This window comes from Syngnathoides biaculeatus, chromosome 8 (genome assembly GCF_019802595.1).
Source record: "Syngnathoides biaculeatus isolate LvHL_M chromosome 8, ASM1980259v1, whole genome shotgun sequence".
Taxonomy (NCBI): Eukaryota; Metazoa; Chordata; class Actinopteri; order Syngnathiformes; family Syngnathidae; genus Syngnathoides; species Syngnathoides biaculeatus.
The window spans coordinates 3,181,624-3,209,269 of record NC_084647.1 but is presented as its reverse complement, the minus strand read 5'-3'; the positions used below and the strand labels follow the sequence as shown (position 1 = coordinate 3,209,269).

The window sequence follows — 27,646 nt, the reverse complement described above, 5'->3', positions numbered from 1 at the left end:
TTTACTAAGGTCAAACAAATCATGTGTTTGAGCTCTTTAATTTAGTTTGTTACACCCGATGATAAAGATTATTAATAGTCTTACTTGTCGCCAGGGGTCTATTTCTTTGCTCGTGCCACGCTGACGGTCAAAACATTCCAAGCATATCAAAGTTTGGCTTACTATGGAGGATGGAAGATGGCTTTTTTAAGCTATATTCTTGATCAATGTTCACCAGTGTATAGTATACTCGTCTGCTCTTCCACCATCAAGACACTTTTGAGTCACAAACTAAACGATCAATATTGTTTTGTTGTATTATTCTACCCATATTAGCTATTTGCCCTGGAGTTTATCATTGTTGTTGTTGTTTTAAGTGTATTAATTGTTTGCTTAGCCCAGAGTCCTAAAGCAAATGCTAGTGAAATCCTGGCCACATCTGTGTCAGTCCAGGACAAATACAACAAGGTTTTGGTTGTAGTATACTTATGGAAACATTTTGCTTAAATGGCCGAAAAACTGTGGTAAGCCAAAAAAGCAGACAAAGTCTGCTAAGCCTGATATAAGGCCGCACAAATGAGAGTATCGCTAGCCATCTCGCTTAACTGCATCATGGATGAAAGAGTTCAAAGACTGACAAATTGGTTAAAATATTGCGATGCCTTGAAATAATTCAAATTTAAAAAGAAGCCAAGCGAGTGTGATTTCCAGTGTTGAGGAGTAACTAATTACATGTAACTAGACTATGTAATTTAAAGGTATTTGACATAGATTTTATTACAGGAAGAACATGTGAAAATAAATCCACAATATATATAAGTGACCAATGTGGAGTATGGGATAGCTGACTTCCTTTGTATGCTATGCTAAGAAAGATAGCAAGGATAGATGACATGTTTTTTTTTTTTTAGACAAACTTGATAAAAATGTTGTTTTCTTTCTGGCTGGTGTCATTGGACAAAAGCTAAATAGATGAATATCATACATACAGTTGGCACGGTGGATCAGCTGGAAAGCGTTGGCCTCACAGTTCTGAGGTCCTGGGTTCAATCCAACATCCCAAAAACATTTGACATTATTTGGAGACTCTAAATTGCCCCTAGGTGTGAGTGTGACTGTTGTCTGTCTCCATGTGTCCTGTGATTGGCTGGTAACCAGTTCATGGTGTGACCCTGCCTCATGCCCGACCCGCCTGTGTGGAGTTTGCATGTTCTCCCTGTGCCTGCGCAGGTTTCCTCTGGGCACTCGTGTTCTTGCATGCAATTGTGATTTTCCACATGTAATACAACTAACAATCTTTTCTGATATGTTTGCATTTCATCATGTTTTGTGATAAGTTTATTATTTGTTAAGAAAAAATATATGTGGTTGATACCAAAATCATGATCTATGCTTTTAATCATTTTTTAGAGGAAAATTCAGTGTCCATACATTCAAAATTATGAAAAGTAATCAATTTGTAATCACATGTAATTTGGTATATTACTTTGAGATAGTAATTGTATTTTTGCGATTATAATTTCAACAGGGAAACTTGAAATTGTAATCAAAAACATTTGTAAAGTAATCATTGCAACACTGATGATTGACAGTATTTTGCTCCGTGTGAAATCATTTAACTGTGTTTACTCTTTTAGTTGTGACATTTTTTTTGTGGATTATATTGGTGTTGTTGTATGCGCGGAGAGTCCCCAGTCCATCAAAACATCTTGGTTAATAATAACTTATTTTTCTTTTGGGAGAAAACTGGAGCTATTTATTTTTTTCCCCACCAGTTGTTTACAACGTGGTGACACAGTGGGTGACTGCTTAGCACAGTTGGCTCTCAGTTGTGATGATCTGGGTTCAAATCCAGCCTCACCTGTGTAGAATCTGCATGTTTTCCCTGTCCTTATGTGGGTTGTGCATATTTCAGAATGCCACTGCATTTTTTCTAACTGGCAAATGTACATTTGAGCACATTTCGGCCATTTTAGCCTCGGTGCACTCTGGGATTCATTTTAGATTGTACTTGCTTTTAAATCATAAAATACTGTTGCCTTGCCCTAGCTCTCTGAGTTTCTGCACCCTTATAGTAGTCCAGGTGGTCGTGACTGTGCCTAAAACCAGGCTGAATCTTAGAGGGGATAGAGTATTTGCTGTTCCTGCTCTGAAACTATGGAACAAACTGCCTCAGCACATTAGATAAGCCTCCTCATTACTTGTTTTTAAATCACTTTTTAAAACGTATGTCTTCTTATTGGCCTTTAACACCAGAAGATTAAGTAATTTATCATTGTTAATTATTTATTCATTTCAGTAATTTAGTCCCCATTAATCTTTTTGCTTATTGTGCTATTTATAATTTGATTTGTCCACAGACCGTTCGGCAGACCTCAGTCTTAAGAGGGCCACATCAAATGCATGGGGGGGCACACTTATTAGTACCCTACAGACATGATCACAAAAGATTTGAGTGTCCAACTTATGAATTGCAAAATCTGAAGCATCTCTCAAACAGAAAAAGCACCATTGCGGGTACAGTTTAAGGGCTTAGCAGAGGGACATTCAAGGCACAGGCACACGCACTTGAGTGTGCACAAACACAAAAAAGACTACACGCATGCACGCACGTTACGATTTAGCACATTGGCGCACTGTGCATGCTTTAATCTTTTTGACAAATAAAGTTGGATTGCATAGGACAATACAGTTTCAAGGAAAACAATATTAGAATTTAGGTTGTAAATGCAAAGGTCACTGATGGCGCACCACCTGAAATAACATTGCACCTGATCACAGGTACTTCATTTTTAATAGCTGGCATTTAAGTTTTTTTTTTGCAGTGTTTGAACTGCTAAGATTAGAATTGAATATAGGCTCATTTCCCTAATGCCCTCTCTTAAGTCTCTGACCAAAGCCACACACCCTTCATGACCACAAGTGTGATTCGCAAACGTGGCCAACTGTATTGGCACATTTCATTATCAAAATACCTAGTTGTGGTAAATAGTCACAGGAAACACTTGTGAAGCTTCAGCAAGATATCAGCGCTAGCAATACTAAACAGTATTAGCTCAGTAAACGAGTCAACAATTAGGCCCAGCTGTCACATTGGTTGCATGACTTATTCGTTGTTATTGTTACTACCACAGGGAATGTTATACATTTTAAATTGTATATTTTGGAATCTACAGTCAATTTAAGGGACAGAGAAAGAGAAAACAACAGCTTTTTGTCATTTACTCTCTGTTAAAAGTAATTGTAAGACCTGAGAGTAGAATATTTTCAAAATGTACAGTAATATATGTGGTTCTGTGTAATAGAAGCCACGTCTATTCATGCATTCTAGGTTTGCACTGATTTTAATGGACATGTAACATGTAATGGAAAAAAATCCACCATCTGACATTACCACCATGTCTACATTGAACAGCTGCTTGGTGCACCCTGTTGTATTACACGCCTAGCCAGCCAATGCAGGAAGGGAAAAGTACCCTTTGGGTCTGATGTCAATGCATGGTAAATCAGTGACCATCGCCTCCATGATAGAGAACGGACTACACTTCTGACCATTTTTTTTGTCACGAGGGCAGGCAAGTAAATGGGGGGATACAGTCAAGACTGTTACAAGCTGTCACAAAACATCAAAATAAATGATTAGGGTTAGCTGTCAATGAGCAGGAGGCAGGGTACACCCTAAACTGGTTGCCAGCCAATGACAAGGCACAGAGGTATAAACAGCCGCACTCACATTCACACCTAGGGGCAATTTAGAGTATCCAATTAATATTGCATGTTTTTGGGATGTGGGAGGAAACCGGAGCGCCCGGAGAAAAGCCGCGCAAGCACGGGGAGAACATGCAAGATCCACACAGGTGGGCCCGGGATTGGACCTGGGATGCCAGAACTGTGAGGACAACACTTTACAGCTACTCCACCGTGCTGCACCCAAATCAATCTATGATTTATGTTGTTTGTCAAGTACCGTGTTGAATCTTTTTGGTAATTGAGATCTGGCAACGGGAATCGGAATGTGAGCCTTGAATACCCTGCAAATGATTAACACCAAGTTAGCCATACCCTCGCTCTCAAGTTTGTGCTGCTCAGGCACGATAATTTCTTAAAAGTCAAATTATTGGATAAAGATAGGGCATGAGGACTGATTTTTTTTTTTCTCCCACGGATCATTTTACTCATATGCTACTATCAGGTTAGACTGACAGATTCAATAAATATATTTTATTGCACACATCGCTTTAAGTACTACTACAATGACTAATAATAATAATAATATAATAATAATAAAATAGAGTAAAAATGTATGTATTTTTAAAAGCAATACAGACTTGATGGGAGCAGGTAATTCTGATTTGATTGGCTGACTGACTAGCTGGGAGTGTCGAAACCACCTCAGAGAACCAAAGTCCCGCCTCACAAGTGACTCTCCCCGGCCGGGACTTGAAGGTCTAATAAATAAAGGAACTTCTCTGTGTGGAGGAGGCATTGCGGAGTTTGAGTTCATTTTCGAAATCATACAAGGCGTATAAAGCTTGTCAGATTGTCTCAACGCTACGCGCCCAGTGAGACGTCACTGTTTGTTTTCCCTCAATTCCGACCACCAAACTTTCACCCGGTCGGGCGGCAGCATTGAGCTCACCATGGCTGGGGAAGGCTCCGACCAGCGGGCGCTGCAGTATGAGCAAACTCTGGTAAGTTGCACCGCTCTCACCTCAATTCGAGTTCCCTGGTCACACACGTGAATGCCACATTCTATATGCTTTTGAGAGAAGCCGAACTTTGCCGAAGACACCGTTAAATATTGCGAGTGGCAACAATGTTAAAAGCAAAGTAGATTGATGTTCGAAATGAGTAGCAACACAAAAATCTAGTCGTTTTTTTAAGCGGTTCGCCACCCACAGGCGAGTGCATTTCGCTGGTGCTTCAAATGAATAAAGGGTTTGAAGCGATGAAGTTTGAGCTGTCGTACTTTCTCATTGTGTCTACCCTTACGTTTGGCATGTGACTCTTGACCCCACTAAATAAATCAGTAAACATAAGCATAACTAGCATAACAGTGCAGGTAGCAAGCTAAATGCAAACATCTGGATTTGACACTTTCACATCGATTGTATTATGATAAATGACGCTGTTATCAAATATCCCTTTAATAAAGATAAAACATCCAAGGCCAGATTTGAACTTTACAATACATGTTAATGTCTATAATAAACCAGTACTGTTTATAAAATATTTTGTCATACGAGCATTGGTTAAACTTTTTGGTTCCTACAAAAGTTAATACATGCTCTCGGAATTTATGTACAGGTTGTGAATGTATGATTAATATTTTCATTGAAAACATTACTGGCATATTCTGTATTCAGTTTATTGCTTGAGATACTGTATGTTAAATAAGATATTTTTTCAGAAATTTTGTTTCCATATTGGGACAGCAGTATCAAGAGGTTTGTTCTTCTACTTGTCTTCTTTTTGAATGCTAGTTCATGAAAACTTCATATGCCTTGTTATCATGGTACCTTTTTATATTTTATCTGCAGCCTTTTTCTTGACTTTGGATCAAGGGATTGGCCCCTCAGAAGGGTAGAGTGGATCTGAGTCCATTGACTGTGTGCATATGTGCACTTACATCTCATAGAACTTTTTGCAACAAAACCTTTGTCAAGTTCAAAGAATCTTCTTTTCCAGTAGACTCATTTTATGGACCAACACAGGACCAATTCAGCAATAGTAAGACAAGCCTTTAAATGAAGAAACACCACTATAATACTTCTGTGGCCTCTGTTTTATTTTCTTGAACTACTTGTAAAAAACACCTCTAATACACACACACACGCACACACACAAACACACTACCCTGTGTGTCATTTCATCTGCGTGTGTGCGTTTGAAGGATTACACAATGTGCTACCTGCTGATTCAGCAATGGACACTCTGTCACCCTGGCGGGGTCTCATGCTCTGACCAGAACAACATGCACAAGCAGCTTTCTCTACCAAAAAAAAAAAAAAAAATCTGCACCTCCTCACTGTTTAATTGCAAGACAAACAATGCATATAAATTTAAAAAAAAAATCCATTGCCAGATTAGCCTCATATTATAAATGAGCTCTGTGGTGGCCTGTCGTCAGCTGCCCGTGGGTTGGTAGTAGTAACATCGTTTCTTTGTGTGAAACTGGCAGTTTATGCGTTTGTTGTGGGCAGCCGAGTCAAGGGATCCACTGTAGTTAGACTATTACTATATGGCTGGCTGGAGAGATGTTGATATTGACAACCTGTTGAAGATTGAAGCCGTTGGGACAATACTTGGATGTGTTTTTTTTTTTTTTTAAAGTGTTGTGGCAAGTCTTTTTTTTTTTTTTTTTTTTAAACCAAAGAGGTTGCTGTAGAGCAGACATGTCCAAAGTCCGGCCCCCGGGCCAATTGCGGCCCGTGGACAAATTTTTACGGGCCCGCGGCCTCTATCATGAAATCAATAATATGCGGCCCGCCAGCACTGTTGACCACAGTATAAAATACATGTGTACAAAAAGCTATTTTTCATATTTTTCATTTCACCAGAAGATGGCAGTAGCCCTGTGGCCGCACTCTGGCCGCCGTGACCCTTGACCTTGCGTGATCGTTTCAGCCCAGCCCATTTCTAACATGGCGTCTGTAAACAAAAAAAGGAAAGTTGACCGCGAGGGCCGCCGCTTCCAGGACAAGTGGAAATTTGAGTATTTTTTCACTGAAATACGAAACAACTGTGTCTGCCTAATTTGCCAAGAGACTGTGGCTGTTTTCAAGGAATTCAACATCAAGAGGCACTACCGGACGAAACATGCTAGCTACGACAAGCTAACTGGGAACAAACGCGGTGAAAAAGTGAAGCAACTGGAAGCTGTTTTCACAAGAGTCCGTGAGTCAAATGAAAATGCCACAAAGGCAAGCTACGAAGTGGCAACGCTGATTGCAAAGCACTGCAAACCTTTCACTGAGGGTGAATTTATTAAAGACTGTGTAATGAAAATGGTTGAGAAAATTTGCCCCGCGAAGAAGCAAGAGTTTGCCAATATTTGCCTGGCTCGTAATACTGTGGTACGGAGAATTGAAGACGTTTCATTAGATATTAAGAGACAGTTAGAGGCAAAAGGAACTGAGTTTGACTTTTTCTCGTTAGCGTGCGATGAAAGCACGGATGCGTCCGACACCGCTCAGTTACTGATCTTTTTAAGAGGAGTGGACAATGACATGAACGTGAGTGAAGAGCTTCTGGACCTCCAGAGTCTGAAGGGCCAAACAAGAGGAACAGATTTATTTGTTTCTGTTTGTTCCACCGTAGATGACATGAAACTACAGTGGAATAAAGTCACCGGGATTATTACGGACGGCGCACCTGCCATGGCTGGCGAGCGGAGTGGATTATCAAGCCTTGTCTGTAACAAAGTCAGCGAAGAAGGAGGCAGCGCTATTAAACTCCACTGTATTATTCATCAAGAAGTTCTCTGTGCCAAATATATGAAATATGATAATGTTATGAAACCGGTGATAAAGACTATTAATTATATTCGCTCCAAAGCGCTGTGCCACCGCCAGTTTCAACAGTTTCTTCTCGACATCCAGGCTGAATACGGAGATGTTTTGTATCACACCGACGTAAGGTGGCTCAGTCGGGGGTCTGCGCTGCAGCGCTTCTTCTCTCTCAGGGAGGAAATTGGACAATTCTTGACTAAAAAGGGACAACCCATGCCACAATTAAATGATCCTGTTTGGCTGGCTGATTTGGGATTTTTAGTTGACATAACGCGACATCTGAATGCGCTGAACACAAGCCTTCAAGGGCAAAATGCAGTGGTAAGCCAACTGTATTCACACATCAAAGCCTTTCGGACCAAGCTGCTACTTTTCCAAAGACACCTGTCACAGGCGCAGCCCAATACCGCACATTTCCCGTCGCTGCAGGAAATTGTGACCAGTTTCCCACAGATCAATATCAGTGCGCAAATGACAAAGTATGCAGCAGACATCTCATCTCTGGTTGAGGAGTTTCAGCAGCGCTTTCGGGACTTTGCAGCTATTGAAAAGGAGATCACGCTTTTTTCCTCTCCTTTCTCCGTGGACCCTGATGACGCTCCAGACCACCTGCAACTGGAGCTCATTGAGCTGCAGTGTGACGCCGAGCATCACAGTCGGCACCAACAGCTCCCTCTTGTCAACTTCTACCGCCAGCTGGATGAAGGCAGGTTCCAAGCAATTCGGACATTTGCTAAGAAAATGCTGAGCTTGTTTGGCTCCACATACATGTGCGAGAAGACATTCTCCGTTATGAACATTAACAAGCGCCGCATGAGGACGAGACTGAGTGACTCTCACCTGCGTGACGTCTTGCGCATCAAAACCACTGCTCTTGAGCCAGACATGGACTACATACTGCAGTCAAGATCCCAGTATCACCCTTCACATTAGTGCAGGCAAGACCTTTGTTAAGTCCTATGAGTTGAATAAATTCTTAAATCTCAGTTAATTAATTTTTTTGTGATGGTCAAAATCACAGTTTGAATATGCAGTGATCATTGTTTTGTTTTCAGCACTTTTCCTACAGTGAGCATATAATAGTGAATAATATGTAATGTTTCACATGAACTTAGATATCCTTTATAGTTTTCTTAATTTTTTGTGGTTTGTGATTTCGGTAAAAACCTAAATGTAAAAAAAAATGTAAAAGTATGCCATTTGTAATTAAATTTAAAAAAATCCCAAAAAGTTAATTTGTATTTAATGTTAATGGTTCAAAGAATGTCAGGCTAAATAGTCGGCCCCCACACATTTTCACCTTACCAAATCTGGCCCTCTTTGCAAAAAGTTTGGACACCCCTGCTGTAGAGCACTTGTTAACCCTAAATCTTCTTCCCTAAACCAATCCATGGTAGACTATTCTATACTTTTTGGCCCATTTTAAGGCCAAGTATACCCCACTGCACAAAGCAAGGTCCCGAAAATCATAGTTGGAGGAGTTAGGTGTAGAAGATGAGATCCCGGATGTCAGACTATCAAACATATTTGGGATGAAGTAGAACTGAGAAAGTAAGGCAGGCTTCTTTTAGTTACAATATCCGTGACCTTTAACCCTACCAACGCCTTTCTGCTTGCATGGACAGAAATATCTCTTCGGTGGCCTACTAAATCTTGTTAAAGCTCTCTAAAAGAGAGGAACCAATACACTGAGGACATTAATTTGTTCGTAGACTGGTTGGGTATCGTAATACTCTTACCTTGGAGTGTTTTTTCTCCGGGTAGGTAGGTACTCCGGTTCCCTTTCATACTCCAGAAATGTGTGGTAGGTTAATTGAAGCCATTAAATTGCCCAGAGGTGTGAATGTGAGTGCAAATAGTTGTTTATATTAGCTCTGCGATTGGCTGGTGCCCATTTCAGAGTGTCCCCGCCTCTCACCTGAAGATAGCTGGGAAAGGCTCCAGCATACATGTGAGCCTGTGGAGGTTAAGTGGTACAGAAAATGGATGGATTTTTATGAACAAAACAAAGAAAAATCAAGGCTCTAATGTATTTGAACCTATGGTAGTTGCAATTATTTTCCGAATGTTTTGTTTTACACTGAACTGCAACTAGAGTGTCAAGAAACTACTTTCAGCAAGAAACATACTTTTACTCCTTACGTCAATGTTGGCACCTTAGCAACCTGTTGTTGTGATCACATGGGCTTTTCATGCCATCTAAGGGCTGTTGAATAGAAGTACTGGAGCGGAGCATGGAATGAATACTTGTTTTAGAGTGGTAAAACCAGAGATTTAAGAACCAGTCTGATCCAATCCTTGATATGTTTTTTTTTTTTTTTTTTGCTGACACCAGTCCGATTTCCGACTAAAAAGACCTTATCGGGACACCCCTACATTGTAGTGTTACTGTGATAAACATAACGGCCAGTCTGTTCAATTTACATTACACATATTGCCTCTCAATAAACAAGCCTGCAGGCTTAATGCTGCTGAACCAAAGCATTTGGTCTACATTCACTTATCTCTATCAAAACATATTGTGGTAAAACACTTGCAAATGGCTTCAAGGAATTTTTTTCAAGTGTTGTACATTTTGTTGATTGAATAGAATAGTGTTGGTGAATAAAATCCAAACTTGGACTGCTGGGTTCTGTTTTGTAGCAAACTGACAAATGTGTTTTCAGCATTTATCCTGTTAAAAATAAATTATGAAAGTCATTAGACAAAGTTTTGTAACAACAGGCAATGTATAAGTGGTATAGTAGAAATAAAACCACACCCCGTGAAAACAAGTAGACAAATGTATTCATGCAGCAATTGCTGCTGAGTGAGACTGAAATGCAGGTGTAACAAATCTAATTGTCACTTAATGTCACAAAACTACGATGACTCATCACCAAAATTTATATGGACATCTCTATCTACGCCCCGTTCAATTTTTGAAAATATCCGTAAGATCTACCCAATATTTTGGATATTATGGATATTAACCATTTGCCTCTCCATAGTAACTCACTGTGGAGAAAAAGCTTAACGTTGTAAAACTGAGATTAGCTGACATCAATTTGTGTGTGGACATCTCTACTTATGTTCATTTACCCCCTGAAAATATCTGACCGATCGCCCTAAAATGGATTTTATGGACTGTAATCATTTTCATCATTGAACTTTTTTTTCTGTGCGGTGAGTCTTTGACAGCCAGCCTAAAAGAGACAAATAGTTAATGTAGCGGCTTGACATGTAATAAAAGGTTCGGCCTTTAAACACTTTGACACGATACAATGGCTGGGAATAACATTTCCTTGTCACTCATTGATACATAAACAATGTTTAACTTGCTGCTGCTTAAAAAATAATGAAATGGCAGGATGTAGCAGTACCTTTTTAATTTTATGATTTTAAAACATTTGGATGTAAAAGGTTTTCTTTTGTCCAGAGAGATGGTTAGTCCTCATTTGCTCAGATTTCAGCTCTTGCTTGACAACAGTTTTGAACTTGTCTTCCAACATTATTGCCTTAATTGCTTCAATAACATCCTTAAACAGTCACCCTTCCTCTTGACTTTCCTTGTCAGAGCGGCAACATACTGTGTCAAAAGTAATCATAACACACAAACAGGACCAAATGTAATATTCTGAAGCCTTCTTTGATTTATTTTAGGAATATGCCCATGACCAAAAAAAAAATGAGCAGTGAAATATAAATGACCCACAGGCTGGACTTTGGACACCACTGGCTTCGATGGTCTGCATACCTACAAGTGGATTACTTGTGACAAGTTGGTACAATGGGTACCTTTGAGTTACCTTGCATATTCTGCATACTGAACCAACATTGAGATTTTCATGTGGTTCCATTGACCCATGGCCACATGAAGCCTGGATTAGTCGAGTGCTGATGAGGAAAATTAACACCCTTCTATAAAGTATTTGGTAAAAATGTTGTACATGTTATATATATTTTGTCTTGGTTGATATATTTGGTTAAGTTTTGTTTGTCTCATCTCCCTCGACCACATTGTATTTCATTTGACTGAGTTAGTTGTCATTCCTCTCAATTAGTTCAAAGCAGGCCTCACAATATTGTTAAGTCGTATAACCATAATATTTAATGTCCTTCTCGTCCTGGACATTGGTCTTTCTGACTTTGGGAATGTTGATACTGTGCAGTTGCATTTTAATTCTTATCTCACACATCTTTTAAAGAAAACACAAAAAAAGTTATAGATTTTGCCTTACTATTTTCTTGAACTAAGCAGCAGTCACAAACTATGCAGCAAAGAACAATGGAAAATAATAATTCATTAGCCTTGTGTGTATGTGTGTGTGTTGTGTGTGTGTGTGTGCACGTGTGTCTTAATGTGACTCAAGGGCATCTGTTACTGTTATTGACCTTGCTCTGGTAATTTTATAACACTCTTTCCACAATTGTTTGGAGATAGATTTTTCAATTTTTAGATTTTTGTTTTTGTTTTTTTGGTGGCTTGTTTTTGTTTTTTTGGTGGCAGATATGGAAATAGTATGTCCTGTGAGTCTGGCAAGCCTTATTTGTTTGTTTGAAGAACGGAGGACCGCTCAACAACTACTTGACCCAAGGTTTTAGTGTGTGAAGAAAAATACTTTTTGGATAATATTTGTTCAGGGCTGAGCTGTGACTACACTGGCACTCAGCAGATAAGCATCAAAAGTGTTCAACTTTTTTTTTAATAACAAAAGGACGACCTTGGCTGTTCTTATTTAGCAAAATGATCCATCCAGCTGTACTTTTATATTATCTCTTGTGAAGTGTGAATAAATTGCAAGGGTTGATCACAGATGTTTACAAACAAAAAAAAAACAATTTAAAAATGTAGCTACGAATTAGCTAACAAAATATTTTGACATGTCTGAATTTAAAACCTAAAGGAGGAATTGTTACATGTGCTTTGATAATGATCAAGCAGTTGAGAGAAGGATATAGAGCTTAAGCATTTGGGCTCAATAGATTTGCACGTACCTGTAATTAGATTTATTTTTCAAGTGTGCTTTTATGAATATATGATCCATCTATCCATTTTCTGAGCCACTTATCTGCACAAGGGTTGCGTGAGTGCCCGTTCCTATCCAAGCTATCATTGGCCAGGAGGCGGGGTACACCCTGAACTTGTTGCTAGCCAATCCCAGGACACATACAAATGGATAACCATTTGCACTGAGTATCACGCATAAGGGCAATTCAGAGTCTCCAATCCATGGATGTTTTTTGGATTTGGGAGGAAACTGAAGTGCCCGGAGGAAAACCACGCAGGCACGGGCTAGCACTGACTTCAAAATACTTTTGAAAAAGTCAGATAATATTGAGTCAAGACAGCTCGATAATGGTTTCAGTACCTGAAGTGTTTTCTCTACATCTTTTTTGGTCAACTGTATCAAATTATGACATGGTAAAGTTTTCCCTGGGTGACTTCAGCTGTAGTATCATTTTATCATTTTGTTGATTTGTGCTCACATTCCTGAAAAAATAGGAAAATTCATTGCTTTCATCAGGTCGTTAAGTACTGGAACTATCTGATTTGGGAGGGTCGTGAGCTTGTCAACCACAGCAAACAGAGTGCGAGTATAGTTGAAGTTCTTACTGATAATTTCAGAAAAGTGTTGCTGTCTATCCCTGACTACTTGTTGGTCAAAATTACAAAGGCTTTGTCTGTAGAAGTGATAGTCAATTTGGAGTTTAGTTTTCCTCCACTTAGGTTCTGCTTTCCTACACTTTGATTTAGAGCTCTTGACCCTCTTTGTGCTCCTCCATGGTATTTAGGTCGCCTCAACATGATAAAGTGCAGTTCCAAAATTTTAGATCACAGTACTGTTCATATTTCGTGGTCTTAAGTTCAATATGTTGATGGCTCTAGGGAAAAAGCTGTCTTTGAGTCTGCTTGTCCGTGTTTTGTGAGACCTGAAACTCTTGCCAGAGGGCAGCAGGTTAAACAGGTGGTAAAAAGGATGAGAAGAGTCCTTAAAAGTCTAGTGTCATCCTTATAAACATTCTAAAGTAGATATTGAAATGAAAAATACATGTAACATTATTCACTTCACTGTCTATACGAAAAAATAAATATGAGCGGAGAGCGTGTCATCCCTGCGCAAAGTTGCGGAAGTGTCATTTGACGACGTCAAAGTGGTCGCCATATTGACTGCAACCCCTGTCGGTGATGTCACTCCAGACATACGCCATTAAAAAACACGTGGTGGACCCTACTATGGGAGACAAACACGCACCTTCTGACACGTAAGCTCTTTTTGAAGAAGAGAACATCACACAACCGAGTGAAATTACCGGGGCAATATTATCCTATTGTTTCGAGCCATATTCAGATGACATGCGATCACGGCCAAACCACCTCCCCACCCTATCCACCTCTGCGCGGTGATGATAAACGCCCACTTCCGCGGGGGAGATGAGCCACCGAGGCAACAAGCCACCCCGGCTGACAAGGCCGGCGGCAGGCTCGGCTAAGGCTTGCCCTGGTCGACAAGGCCGGTAGCGATCCACAAGTCCTGCAGAGGCCATCTTTCAGCGGCTGCTGCACAGAAGACTTCCGATGCGCACATTGACACGTTTAGCAACCCTGATTTATGGATTACGCCCCCCCCACCAACAATTTATTTATTATTTTTGTTTTTAGTATCTGTATACACACCTACCTGTAATTTGGAACCCACGAAGCTCTTGTCCATTGCAACCATGCAATCCATTTTTCACTACAGACCGGGTCTCTTGCAAATTTATGAAGGGTAAATCCATCCTCCAGAGTGTTCAAGCAATTCAATGAGCCGGCATTTTGGCTAAAACGAAGGAACAACGAGCAACCTTCACGGAGGTAAAACTAATAGAAACAAATGAGTCCACTTTGTCCTTTTCTTCGCCTCTTTTTGATATGTTACATGGGGCCACCTAGTGTTCCAATTTAGATGCCCCAATTGGATAAAATTGTACCTTTTTCTTACAAGATTCAAAACTTTTTTTTTCCCCCGTTTTTGTAAATCATTGCCTTGTTTTTGATACTCACAAAAAATACTTAAACTGAGATTCATTTATATTTGTTTGAAATTGCCTCACTCTAAAATGTTGGTAGGCAAGAAAATTCAGATTCTTAGTATATTCACAGTGTATATTTAAGAAAAATGCTGTTGATTATTTGAGAGTGTCATATTTTCTTTTGTGAATTCATTTTTTCTCTTTAACCAAGCAATGATACACTTGACTAAAACATATATTTTAGTTTGTTGGTGAAAGGCGTTGAATCTCAGAGTAAGACTTAAATTTCTCGACATGGGACATGACTACGTACTTGACGGCAAAGACTTGAGACCTACATGTGACTTGCAAAGCAATGACTTGCTCCCATCTCAGAAGCCCCAAAAAACTATCTTCTTCTCTAATTACTTTGTGTAGTTGATATAGACAAGGTGAAGAGGTGCATGTGTGTTTGTATGGATCTGTGTGTGTGTTCATGTTGCTTGACTCAACATTAGCCATTACCAAGGAGAAATGGATGCTAATGAAAGAAAGCATATCCTCTGTGAGGAGGAAACGCTCAGACTCACTCAGGGCAAAATTGTTCACTGTGTGTAGCCGTAAATGTGGCTCATTTGCACTGAACCAATCAATCAGTGTGTTTTTCTTCAGTGAGTGCAACATGTCCTTCTGTCACAGTGAACAAATCAGTCGGGACAAAGTCATTCACTGAGTGATACATGTTAGGAATCCAACTCACAATAAACAAACAACTCGGTAAAATCAGTGGGTGTGGTCTGACTAATGTAAGTCATTAATTCACAGTGAACGAGTCATGTTCGCTCAAGCTGAATGGCTTCTCACCAACTCACACAATGGTGAGGTTGAAACCAGCATGTCCATTTGCGGACAGCAAACCAGCATCTGAGCTCAAGTGATATTATCCGAACTGAAACAAAACAAATGAATCAGGTCATAAAGTGATTCCATTACATTTACTCAAAGATTTTATTTCAAAGAATCTTTTGTGTAAGACACATTAACTTGCAGTGTTCTTCAGTTTATGCAGCTCAACGTTAACGATTGTCATTTTGGCAGCGGGATTTTCTGAAACTCAAAATCACCTGAACTTAAACTTTTCTCATCATTTAGCCTTTCTTGAAGCTGTCACTCTGGTTAAGGATTGACACCTGGTCACCTTGAAGTCACTGCATGACATTCAAAGTTGTCATATCATGGGATGTTCCGTTGATGATCCGCTGTTTATGTTTTCAGTGTCTTGAATTGGGAGCTGCTTTTGTTGAAAAAACATTTTTGATCTTATGATCTTGTTTACATACTTACTGAACATTGTGGAGGAAAAAAATCCAGAAGGGAATATTTGGTTATTTAGACATATTTACGCAGTTTTTCATTTGTTATGCCATACTTTTGCAGCAATATTTTTTTTCTACTGCTGCTAGTATTTCTAACAGTTAAACATGATAAAATACTCAGAAGATCCCACAAACATGCTCCTAAACCTTCTGAGAACCCTTTCCGGAGGAATTTAAACTGTTATAATTGCACAAGGAGCACCCATGTCATATTGAGTGTGTGTGTGTGTGTGTGTGTGTGTGTGTGTGTGTGTATAGCCACAATATTCTTATATTGTATATTATTCATTTAGGTTTTTACAAGAGCAATTTTTTTAAACCTATTTCAGTCTCTTGTATAAGAGTTACACTGTTGTGGGGCTTCTCTTCCTCCAACAAGCACACACTTTGTTTGAAAGAGTTCCCATTGGGTCTTAGTTTCGTGCGTGTGTGACTGGATTTTTAACTTGGTTGTTTTGGAGTGCATTCACTTTTTTTTTCTTTCTATGGATTTGCCTTTTTGGCTCACTTCATTTACCATTTTTCGTCAGTGTGGTTTGTGTACATACTGTATATACAATACTAACATCCATGTAGATTGACATATTGTCTGGTTTATAGATTCAGCTTTATATTTACAGATTAACTTGATCTTTGTGAATACAACACAACTTTCAGCGTTTTCTTTCAGTACTGCTGATATTCCCATGAGGAAAATTGTTATGCGGTTGGTTGCACAGCCAAAAGACAAAACCGTGTCTCACTGAAGAGCTGCAAACAAACAATTTGTGATCAGAAATACATCCATCCATCCATCCATTTTCTTCACCACTTATCTTCACGAGGGTCGCAGGGAGTGCTGAAGCGTATCCCAGCTGTCAACGGACAAGAGCCGGGGTATACCCTGATCCGGTTGTCAGACAATTGCAGGGCATATGGAGACAGACCTAACCCAGCCGAATCGCAATCACACCTAAGGGCAATTTAGACTCTTCAATCCACGTACCGTGCATATTTTTGAGATGTGGGTGGAAACCAGAGAAAGCCTACACTGGCACGGGGAAAACATGCAAATGCCGCAGAGGTGGGTCTGGGATTTGAACGTCGGTCCTCATAACTGTGAAGCAGATGTGCTCACCAGGCATCCACTGTGATTTTATTTTGGTGAAAATATTGGTGATTCACTATTGGGGATTTACTAATTATTACTGTAATACTGAGTGTATCATAGCCAGTACTACTCACTATGTATCCAAAAGCCAAGCCATCATGCTTCTGTTTATGGAGGCCCCTCTTTAAAGGTCAAGTGTTATAATAGATATTTAAAAAAATAGATATTGTAATGAAAAATACATATAATATTATTCACTTCAATGTCTATACGAAAAAAATAAATATGAGTGGAGAGTGTGTCATCCATGTACAAAGTTCCAGAAGTGTTATTCGACGACATCCAAGTGGTGGCCATATTGGTTGCATCCCCTGTCCGTGATGTCACTCTGGACATTCGCCATTGAAAACAAGCGGTGGAACCTACTATGGGAGATGAACACGCCCCTTCTGACACGGAAGCTCTTTTCGAAGAAGAGAACATCACAGAACCGAGTGAAGTTACCGGGGCAATATTACCCTATTGTTTCGAGTCATATTCAGATGATATGCGATCACTGCCAAACCGCCTCCTCGTCCGATCCACTTCCGTGGCGGAGATGAGCCATTGCGGCCCGGCGCCGCCACGAGCCACCCCGGCTGGGGTGGCTCATTTTCGGTGCTGAGGTGGCTTATCATGGCGCCGAGCCACGCCGCTTTTTTGGCGTTTTTCATAGCCGCTGCCGTCCACGATTAACAACTCTGCCGGACTGGAGCGCTTTAAGGCGTTGTCGTTGCATTTCGCTGACTGTGGCATTGTCGGCAGTGTTGTTCACAGCCGCCACCAACTGCGAGCCCGACGCGCAGCTTTCGCCGAAGCCGCGACCGGCGGACGCGGCGCTTCGGCTGGGGTGGCTCATTTTCGGCGCCGAGGTGGCTTATCACGGAGCTGAGCTGGAGCGCTTTACACGCTGAGTGCGGCATTGTAAGGAGCATTGTTCATAGCCGCTGCTATCCGCGAGCCGACGCGACAGCCTTCCCTGGTGAGGCGATGCGACAGCCTTCCCTGGTGAGGCGATGCGACAGCCTTCACTGGTGAGGCGATGTAGCAGCCATCGCCGGTGACCCCGACGCCGTCTGATGTGCACATCGACACATTTAGCACGCCTGTCATATGTACGTGGATCTTTTGTTACGTTATGAGAGTCTGATTACGTTGTCTGCCCCAAACTATTATCATTTTTTTGTTTTGTTTTTAGTAGCTGTATACACACCTGTCATTTGGAAACCACGAAGCTCTTGTCCTTTGCACCCGTGCAATCCATTTTTAACGACGAAACAGATCTCTTGCAAACTTATGAAGGGTAAATCCATCCTTCCGAGCGTTCAAGCAATGTCCTGCAGTGCAACGAGCCGGCATTTTGGCTAAAACGAAGGAACAACGAGCTACCTTCCCAGGGGTAAAACTAATAGAAACAAACGAGTCCACTTGAGGGCAGTCCTGCCATATACGTCACATCCTGCTTCTTCACGAAAACAAATCCCTCCAGAGGATTTTCATGGCGGGAGTTACAAAAAACTATATATGTCAAAATCACGTTTTGTGGTGGGGAAAAAAACGCATGGGTCCATGTCTGCTGCCGTTTTTTTTTTTCATTAATAACATACTAAAAATCATCCATTTCATGACAGTTGGCCTTTAACTACATATAACTAAGTGTCTTTGTTTATCTGCTCATGCCAGTGAGCAAAAGCATAGCCAGCGTTCCGGTGACCTGGAAGTGGACAAAGAAATTAGTAACTAGTCCCACCACCACCAATTTGCTGCTGCAACCTAGGTTTTTGAAACTCTTCATACAGTATTATTTTTATTGAACCAGAAAAAACATGCTGCGATTGTTAAGAGAAAATCGATTTGCCTTAGCTTTATTCTTGTCGATGGAGAATACAAAGAGGAAATGGGTGAGAAGAATGGGGAGATTGTTCATATTTGAGAAACTGCTGACAGCCATAGTCACACTCATTGATTGTATGAACACTGTGTGTGTGTGCCTGGCTTAATAGGCGGAACAATTAAATGCTCTTCCATGGGATGAGAGAAAGTCCAGTTAACCTGTAGATCCACCTGCTGCCATTCATGCAATAGAATAAAGTTTTCAAATTCATCAAACTGGTTTGTAAAATGTGTTGGCAAATTGAGGTAATATCTTCAATACTGTGTGTATATATACAGTACTTTTTGTGACATTTTTGTGTGGTATTATGCCGGAGAGTTTTCGAATGTAAAATATGTCCATTGGCTCAACAAAAATTTATGAAACACTTCACATTAGACTTTCAGCATTTTTACTCATTGCACATAAATTGGTATATCACTAGAGGGTTTGTGTGTGCCTTTTAGGCCAAATTTTCCATTACATATTCAAAGTGTGCATTCACACTGGTGTTGTGGCTCTTTTCATGACTGTAATTCGACATCATCTTTCAACAAAAACTGATGTTGACAGTGAGTAACCAATGTTAAACTTCAATATTTGCGGCTAGCAGCACACCATAGTTTGGAAACTGGTAAACTCCCGGCTTCCTTAATTGGTAAGGGCAATAACTTGGGTAAAAAGCAGTGAATGTTTGGCTAAATGGCCACTGTAGAAGAGACTCGTTTGTGTATGGGCATTGCATCAATAAAATAGGTTCTTTCATTTGTTTATTTGCATGTAAACTATTCCCATACGTTTTCTTTTACCATTAGAATTACCATTTATAGATTATAGTTGTGGACAGAGCTACATTGTGTCTTTGTGGATCTAGAGAAAGCCAGTGACAGAGTACCAAGAGAGGAACTGTAGTACTCCAAGTGTAAGTCTGGTGTGACAGAGAAGTATGTTATAATAGTACAGGACATGTATGAGGGCAGCAGAACAGTGGTGAGGTGTGCCCTTGGTGTGACACAAGAACGTTAAGGTGGAGGGGGACTGCATCGGGGATCAGATCCAGAGCAATGGTGAGTGTGGTAAGGAAGTGAAGAAACAGGTCCAAACAGGTTGGAAGAGCTGGCAGAAGGCGTGTGTGATGTGACAGAAGAGTCTCTTCCAGAATGAAGGGCAAAGTTTATTAAATATTGGTGAGGCCGCCCATGATGTACGGATTAAAGGCTGAGGCACTGAAGCGACAATAGGAAGCAGAGCTGGAGATGGCGGAAATGAAGATGTTGAGGTTCTCTCTACGAGTGAGCACGTTGAATAGGATTAGAAATGAGCTCATTAGAGGGACAGCCAAAGTTCGATGTTTTGGAGAAAAAGTTAGAGAGAGCAGACTTTGATGGTTTTGACACGGCCAGAGGAGAGGGTGTGTATATTGGATGAGTGTGATGGGGATGGAGCTGCCAGGCAAGATGGTTGTTGTGAGGGAAGACATGAAGACTGTTGAAATTAGAGAGAAAGATGCAGGAGATAGGCTTACATGGTAAAATATGACACGTAACAGGACAAGTTTAAAGGAAAATAAAAAGATTTGTAGTTGTTCAATATATTTGATAAGGTGCCAGGGTACCTGAAATTTCAACGTCGTCTTCATTAAGGATGGAGCATTGACCTTTTTGTCCCATACTTTTAGATCTCTGCGTGTGCGTGTGTGTGTGTTGTCTTTGTCTTTCTCTCTGCTTTTTTCATACGTCCATACCTTCAAATATGCTGTCCTTTCATCTATTTGTTGTCCCATTGCTCCTGGCTCTCCGAGGTACTTTTTGTACACTCAATACCACCCAGTGTTTCAATGAAGCGTTTGTACAAATCACTCTGACAAATACATTGGCTCAGGCATCAGCAATTGAACAACTTTCCCATCACGGGAAGAGTAAGGAAGTGTGGATAAGAAAACAAAATGCTGCAGGGTGACACATTGTTAAACTTTGGAAGACTCATATGAGGCATGTAAGAGTGCTGACTGCAATTTTAGATGCAGACATTCTCACACTTATCTCTTTTCCTACAGTATGAGGCATAATACGCCTGATACATAACCTGAACCCGCACTAACTCTTAAGAGTTGACTTGCTGATGAGGCAGTATTACAACACACAGACAGACCTACACGACGATATTAATGTGGACATTGCTCTCTGGTTGGCAAGGACCCTGACTCATAGAGATTAGCAATTGTTAATGTCTGTATGTTCAAATACTGCACTATTGTCATCTAACATCAAATAATGAACACTTCCAGCATAAAAGGTGCTGTACCTAATTTGCCAAAATCAAAACATCTTGTACACTCGAAAGCCATCCATCCATTTATCCTCACTAGGATCGCGGCCTGCTGTAGCCTATCCAAACTATCTTTGGGTAAGAGGCGGGGTACATCCTGAACTGGTAGTCAGTGTTTATTTGTATTATTCAAAATGTTTACGCCAATTTTTACACTTTTCCTCCAAATTAATCTTCTTTTCCTTTCGGCTTGTCCCGTTGGGGGTCGCCACAGCGTGTCATCTTTTGCCATCTTAGCCTATCTCCTGCATCTTCCTCTCTAACCCCAACTGCCCTCATGTCTTCCCTCACCACATCCATAAACCTTCTCTTTGGTCTTCCTCTCGCTCTTTTGCCTGGGAGCGCCATCCTCAGCATCCTTCTACCAATATACTCACTCTCTCGCCTCTGAACATGTCCAAACCATCGAAGTCTGCTCTCTCGAATCTTGTCTCCAAAACATCCAGCTTTGGCCGTCCCTCGAATGAGCTCATTTCTAATCCTATCCAACCTGGTCACTCCGAGCGAGAACCTCAACATCTTCATTTCTGCCACCTCCAGTTCAGCTTCCTGTTGTTTCTTCAGTGCCACCGTCTCTAATCCGTACATCATGGCCGGCCTCACCACTGTTTTGTAAACTTTGCCCTTCATCCTAGCAGACACTCTTCTGTCACATAACACACCAGACACCTTTCGCCAGCTGTTCCAACCTGCTTGGACCCGTTTCTTCACTTCCTGACCACACTCTCCATTGCTCTGTATTGTTGACCCCAAGTATTTGAAGTCGTCCACCCTCGCTATCTCTTCTCCCTGTAGCCTCACTCTTCCCCCTCTACTTTTCTCATTCACGCACATATATTCTGTTTTACTTCGGCTAATCTTCATTCCTCTCCTTTCCAGTGCATGTCTCCATCTTTCCAATTGTTCCTCTGCATGCTCCCTGCTTTCACTGCATATGACAATATCATCTGCGAACATCATGGTCCAAGGGGATTCCAGTCTAACCTCATCTGTCAGCCTATCCATTACCACTGCAAACAGGAAGGGGCTCAGAGCTGATCCCTGATGCAGTCCCACCTCCACCTTAAATTCCTCTGTCACACCTAAGGCACACCTCACCATTGTTCTGCTACCATCATACATGTCCTGTACTATTTTAACATACTTCTCTGCCACACCAGACTTACGCATGCAGTACCACAGTTCCTCTCTTGGTACTCTGTCATAGGCTTTCTCTAGATCCACAAAGACACAATGTAGCTCCTTCTGACCTTCTCTGTACTTTTCCACGAGCATCCTCAAGGCAAATAATGCATCTGTGGTACTCTTTCTAGGCATGAAACCATACTGTTGCTCGCAGATACTTACTTCTGTCCTGAGTCTAGCCTCCACTACTCTTTCCCATAACTTCATTGTGTGGCTCATCAACTTTATTCCTCTATAGTTCCCACAGCTCTGAACATCCCCTTTGTTCTTAAAAATGGGAACTAGAACACTTTTCCTCCATTCTTCAGGCATCTTTTCGCCCGCTAGTATTCTGTTGAATAAGTTGGTCAAAAACTCCACAGCCATCTCTCCAAATTGCTTCCATACCTTACCGGTATGTCATCAGGACCAACTGCCTTTCCATTTTTCATCCTTTGTAGTGCCTTTCTGACTTCCCCCTTAGTAATCATTTCCACTTCCTGGTCCTTCACTCTTGCCTCTTCAACTCTTCCTTCTCTCTCATTTTCTTCATTCATCAACTTCTCAAAGTATTCTTTCCATCTATTTAGTACACTACCGGCACCAGTCAACACATTTCCATCTCTATCCTTAATCACCCTTACCTGCTGCACATCCTTCCCATCTCTATCCCTCTGTCTGGCCAACCTGTAGAGATCCTTTTCTCCTTCTTTCGTGTCCAACCTGGTGTACATGTCTTCATATGCCTCTTGTTTAGCCTTTGCCACCTCTACCTTTGCCCTACGTCGCATCTCGATGTACTCCTTTCGCCTCTCCTCAGTCCTCTCAGTATCCCACTTCTTCTTCGCTAATCTCTTTCCTTGTATGACTCCCTGTATTTTGGGGTTCCACCACCAAGTCTCCTTCTCCCCTTTCCTACCAGATGACACACCAAGTACTCTCCTGCCTGTCTCTCTGATCACCTTGGCTGTTGTCGTCCAGTCTTCCGGGAGCTTCGGTTGTCCATCGAGAGCCTGTCTCACCTCTTTCCGGAAGGCCGCACAACATTCTTCCTTTCTCAGCTTCCACCACATGGTTCTCTGCTCTACCTTTGTCTTCTTAATCTTCCTACCCACCACCAGAATCATCCTACATACTACCATCCTATGCTGTCGAGCTACACTCTCCCCTACCACTACTTTACAGTCAGTAACCTCCTTCAGATTACATCGTCTGCACAAAATATAATCTACCTGCGTGGTTCTACCTCCGCTCTTGTAGGTCACTATATGTTCCTCCCTCTTCTGGAAATAAGTGTTCACTACAGCCATCTCCATCCTTTTTGCAAAGTCCACCACCATCTGCCCTTCAAAGTTCCTTTCATGGATGCCGTACTTACCCATCACTTCTTCATCGCCCCTGTTTCCTTTACCAATATGTCCATTACAATCTGCACCAATCACAACTCTCTCGCTGTCTGGGATGCTCAGAACTACTTCATCTAGTTCCTTCCAGAATTTCTCTTTCAACTCTAGGTCACATCCTACCTGTGGTGCATAGCCGCTAACCACATTATACATAACACCCTCAATTTCAAATTTTAGTCTCATCACTCGATCTGATACTCTTTTCACCTCCAAGACATTCTTAGCCAGCTCTTCCTTTAAAATAACCCCTACTCCATTTCTCTTCCCATCTACTCCGTGGTAGAATAATTTAAACCCTGCTCCCAAACTTCTAGCCTTACTCTTTCCACCTGCTCTCTTGGATGCACAGAATATCAACCTTTCTCCTAATCATCATGTCAACCAACTCCTGTGCTTTTCCTGTCATAGTCCCAACATTCAAAGTCCCTACACTCAGTTGTAGGCTCTGTGCATTCCTCTTTTTCTTCTGACGCTGGATCCGGTTTCCTCCTCTTCTTTGTCTTCGACCCACAGTAGCTGAATTTCCACCGACGCCCTGCAGGTTAGCAGTGCCGGGGGCGGGCGTTGTTAACCCGGGCCACGACCGATCCGGTATGGGATTCTTTAGATGAACGCTCATATTTGTTTGGCACAGTTTTTACGCCGGATGCCCTTCCTGACGCAACCCTCTGCATTTATCCGGGCTTGGGACCGGCCTACAGATTGCACTGGTTTGTGCCCCCATAGGGCTGCATTTTTTCCTCCAAATTAATATCTGCTCCAATTATCAGTTGTGCGCCTTCTTAACTACTAATAATCTGTATCGGACTGGAAAAACCCGTTATCTGTCGATCTCTACTTTACAGTATCGGACATTACTTTATCCACAGTATACAGTGTCTCCAGTATGGTTTTTTTTGTTTTTTTTTTTAAAACCTAAAGAAACCTGGCAGTGGATACTGTACTATAATACATTCATATTTCTCAACCGACCATATAGTAATTTTTGTTTTTTGGCAATGTAAAAGAGACACTCCAGTGGAGAGTTATTTATTTTGCAATTGCTACCAAATGGATTGATATAATGGACCTTTCCGACTGGAGATCTTCAACTCCGCCCCGCCTTAGCTACAGTTGCCATCCCCCATAAATCTTCTAAAATGGCGACTGAACATAATAGGTTTGAAATGGGTCCTCTATCGCGTATTCCATATAATATTGGGGTGTGTTTTTTGCCAAATGCATCAGACTTGTCCAAGAGAGTTCTACAGAGAGGTCTCGAATATTCCACGCAAGGATATTTACATGGAATGAAGATTTTGGCCGAAGCAGGACGCAATGTCAGACTTACAGCGAAACGTTGGCGATCGACGCAAAAAAAGTTCTATGCGTCACAAACTTCATATTGAAATGCAACAGGATAAACTAGTGGAATCGTACTGTGCATATAAAGCAGAGTGAGTACTTTTTACTTGGAAAGATCACGAGTAATATCATTGTAGTCTTTATAAGTGAGTGGGTGTATTCATTTGACTTGGCTCATAATGGAACCCAATGCCCTGTCTTAAAAGTCCAATGCAATACAAATAGGCAAATAGACATTTCTCTTCCATGCCATAGCGCATTTATGTATCACAAATCTGACTCTTCGGCATAAAACATTACACTGTTCATTCAGCAGGTCAGTGATACACTAACAAAGTGAAAGTTGTTCTCCTGGAATGTATAAAGCACTGATAATAATGAAATCAAACTCAGAGAAGATACTTCTCCCTCACTTACCTTGGAACATACAGCCTTGTGTTTATTGATATTTTTCACACTGAGTTGTAGGTGAGGTCTTCTGCACGCTTTAATCCATCTGAGACACTTCGCCAACTGTGTTTTAGGCTTTGGAAAATGAATCAACCGGGCCCCTTGTAACCTAGGAGGATATCTTTCGTCAGAATTGGATGTTCCCCAAGTGCATCTGAGGACCATTTTCTTCCCAACATTAACTTTTCAAACGCACCGCTACCGACAAACTGTGTTGTTTGTGGGACATGGCTGCGGGAGGGGCGGGACAAGCCAGAGGTTAAGACAATACTGCTATCTGATTGACTGTTATTGTACGAGTGATTGACATGTTAGAAAGGTCCATTGTAAATGACTTAGTTTTCCTTTTATTGAACAAAACATACATAAAATGTTGGTGAATAATGGACCATGAACCATATAATTCCTTTTAAGATTTCAGTTTGTTGAGACAGCCACAATCAAATGGATGTGTAAAGAGACAGGACAAATACATGAATATTTTTGTGACCTTCAATTTCTGTACAATAATTAAAAAGAAAATGTCATTAATTTTGTATATTATGAAAAATCCTTTATTTTCTTTGACTTATGCCCACTGATAATGTACGTGTCATCTTGTTATACATTTACAATGTAGAGTGCATCTCAGTATGTTAGCGCAGATGTATAAAAATAGAGATTTATCAATGACAGTGTGACTTGCTATCTTTAATCCACTAACTTTTTCCACAACAACTGACCATGTGCTGGAAAATTTGTCCACTTGTGACAAAAAAAAAAACCCCAATAAATCATAGTGACAAACAGACCTAACCACACAAAGAAGTCATCAGACAGGCTTTATTATTGTTTTTTTATAACCACATTTTAGTCATGCCCGTGCTGTTTATCTCCCACCAGTGTTGCTTACGGAAACATGTGATCTTGTGTTGCTAACAGTTCCTTAAGTTCACATTTGTCTACATATTTTAAACATTAAGCAATACTAAAGACCAAATTCCAATGAAGTTGCTACATTGTTAAACATAAATAAAAACAGAAATGAATGCCATTTATTGTCATCATATAAACTGTACAATTATATTCGAGAGCCTCTCTTGCGCTCAGTGCATACATAAAAGCAATATAAAAAACAAATAAAAATAAGAAATAAAAATAAGAATACAGATAAAGACCTATCCATCCAATTTCTTACCCGCTTATCCTCATGGGAGTGCTGGAGCCTATGCCAGCTGTCATCGGGCATGAAACTGGGTACACCCTGAACTGGTTTCCAGTCAATCACATGTACAAATAAAAATACATATGTAAAGTGGAATGTATAAAAAGTATTGCACAGTATGTTGAAATCACCATGTCTTTGCATTAACAGCGGAGCTAGAGGAAAGATGAGAGTTCAGGGTGTTTATGGCTCTCAGAACAAAAACTGTTCTTTAGTTGACTTTTGCGCATCTGTACTGCCTTCCAGATGGCAGAGGCTTTAACAGTTGATAACTGGGGTGTGTACCATCCTTAATGTTCTGAGCTGTGCTGAGTCACTGAGAGAAATAAATGTCTGCTACGGAGGTAGGAGGCCAGTCAACGATCTTCTGTGCTGCTTTGATTGTCCTCTGAACCCTTGATCTATCTGCTTCAGTGCAGCTCCCATACCAATTGGAGACACAGTATGTCAGCAGGCCCGTGCTAGATGAGCAGTACAAGGCCAACCACAACTTTGTATCAAGGTGTTTTTTCCTGAAGACTCAGGAAGTGGAGACACTGTTGAACCTTCTTGATGTTGGCTGTCCAGGAAACGTTCTGAGAAATCAGGACTCCCAGGAACTTGAATGTGTGGAGTCTCTCCTCACACTCAACATTGAGTATGGAGCTGGTCCAGGTCTGTTGCTCTTGAAGTCCACAATGATCTTCTTTGTTTTTATAGTGTTCAGTTCCAGATTGTTGTCTAACCAGGTTGTGAGCTTCTGGACCTCCTCTTTGTAGGGTGCTTCGTCTCTCTTTGAGATTACACCAATCACTGTTGTGTTGTCAGCGAATTTGACAGTTATTTTTGTGGACTGAGCTGCAGCTGGAGGTGAAGAGATAGTACAAGAGGGGCCTTAGCACGCAGCTCTGTGGTGAGCCAATGCTCA

General features: G+C 41.0%; 1 protein-coding gene across 3 annotated transcripts in view; it reads left to right on the top strand.

The window, feature by feature from the left end:
- The first annotated feature begins 4,382 nt into the window (after positions 1–4,382).
- LOC133504875 (chloride channel protein 2-like) overlaps positions 4,383–27,646 on the top strand; it is a 158,091-nt gene continuing 134,827 nt past the window's right edge. For all 3 annotated transcript variants that reach the window (XM_061827577.1, XM_061827578.1, XM_061827576.1), the window contains exon 1: positions 4,383–4,670. In XM_061827577.1, coding sequence (XP_061683561.1) covers positions 4,620–4,670 — 51 coding nt within the window. In that variant the 5' untranslated portion in view covers positions 4,383–4,619. The remainder of the gene's footprint in view (positions 4,671–27,646) is intronic.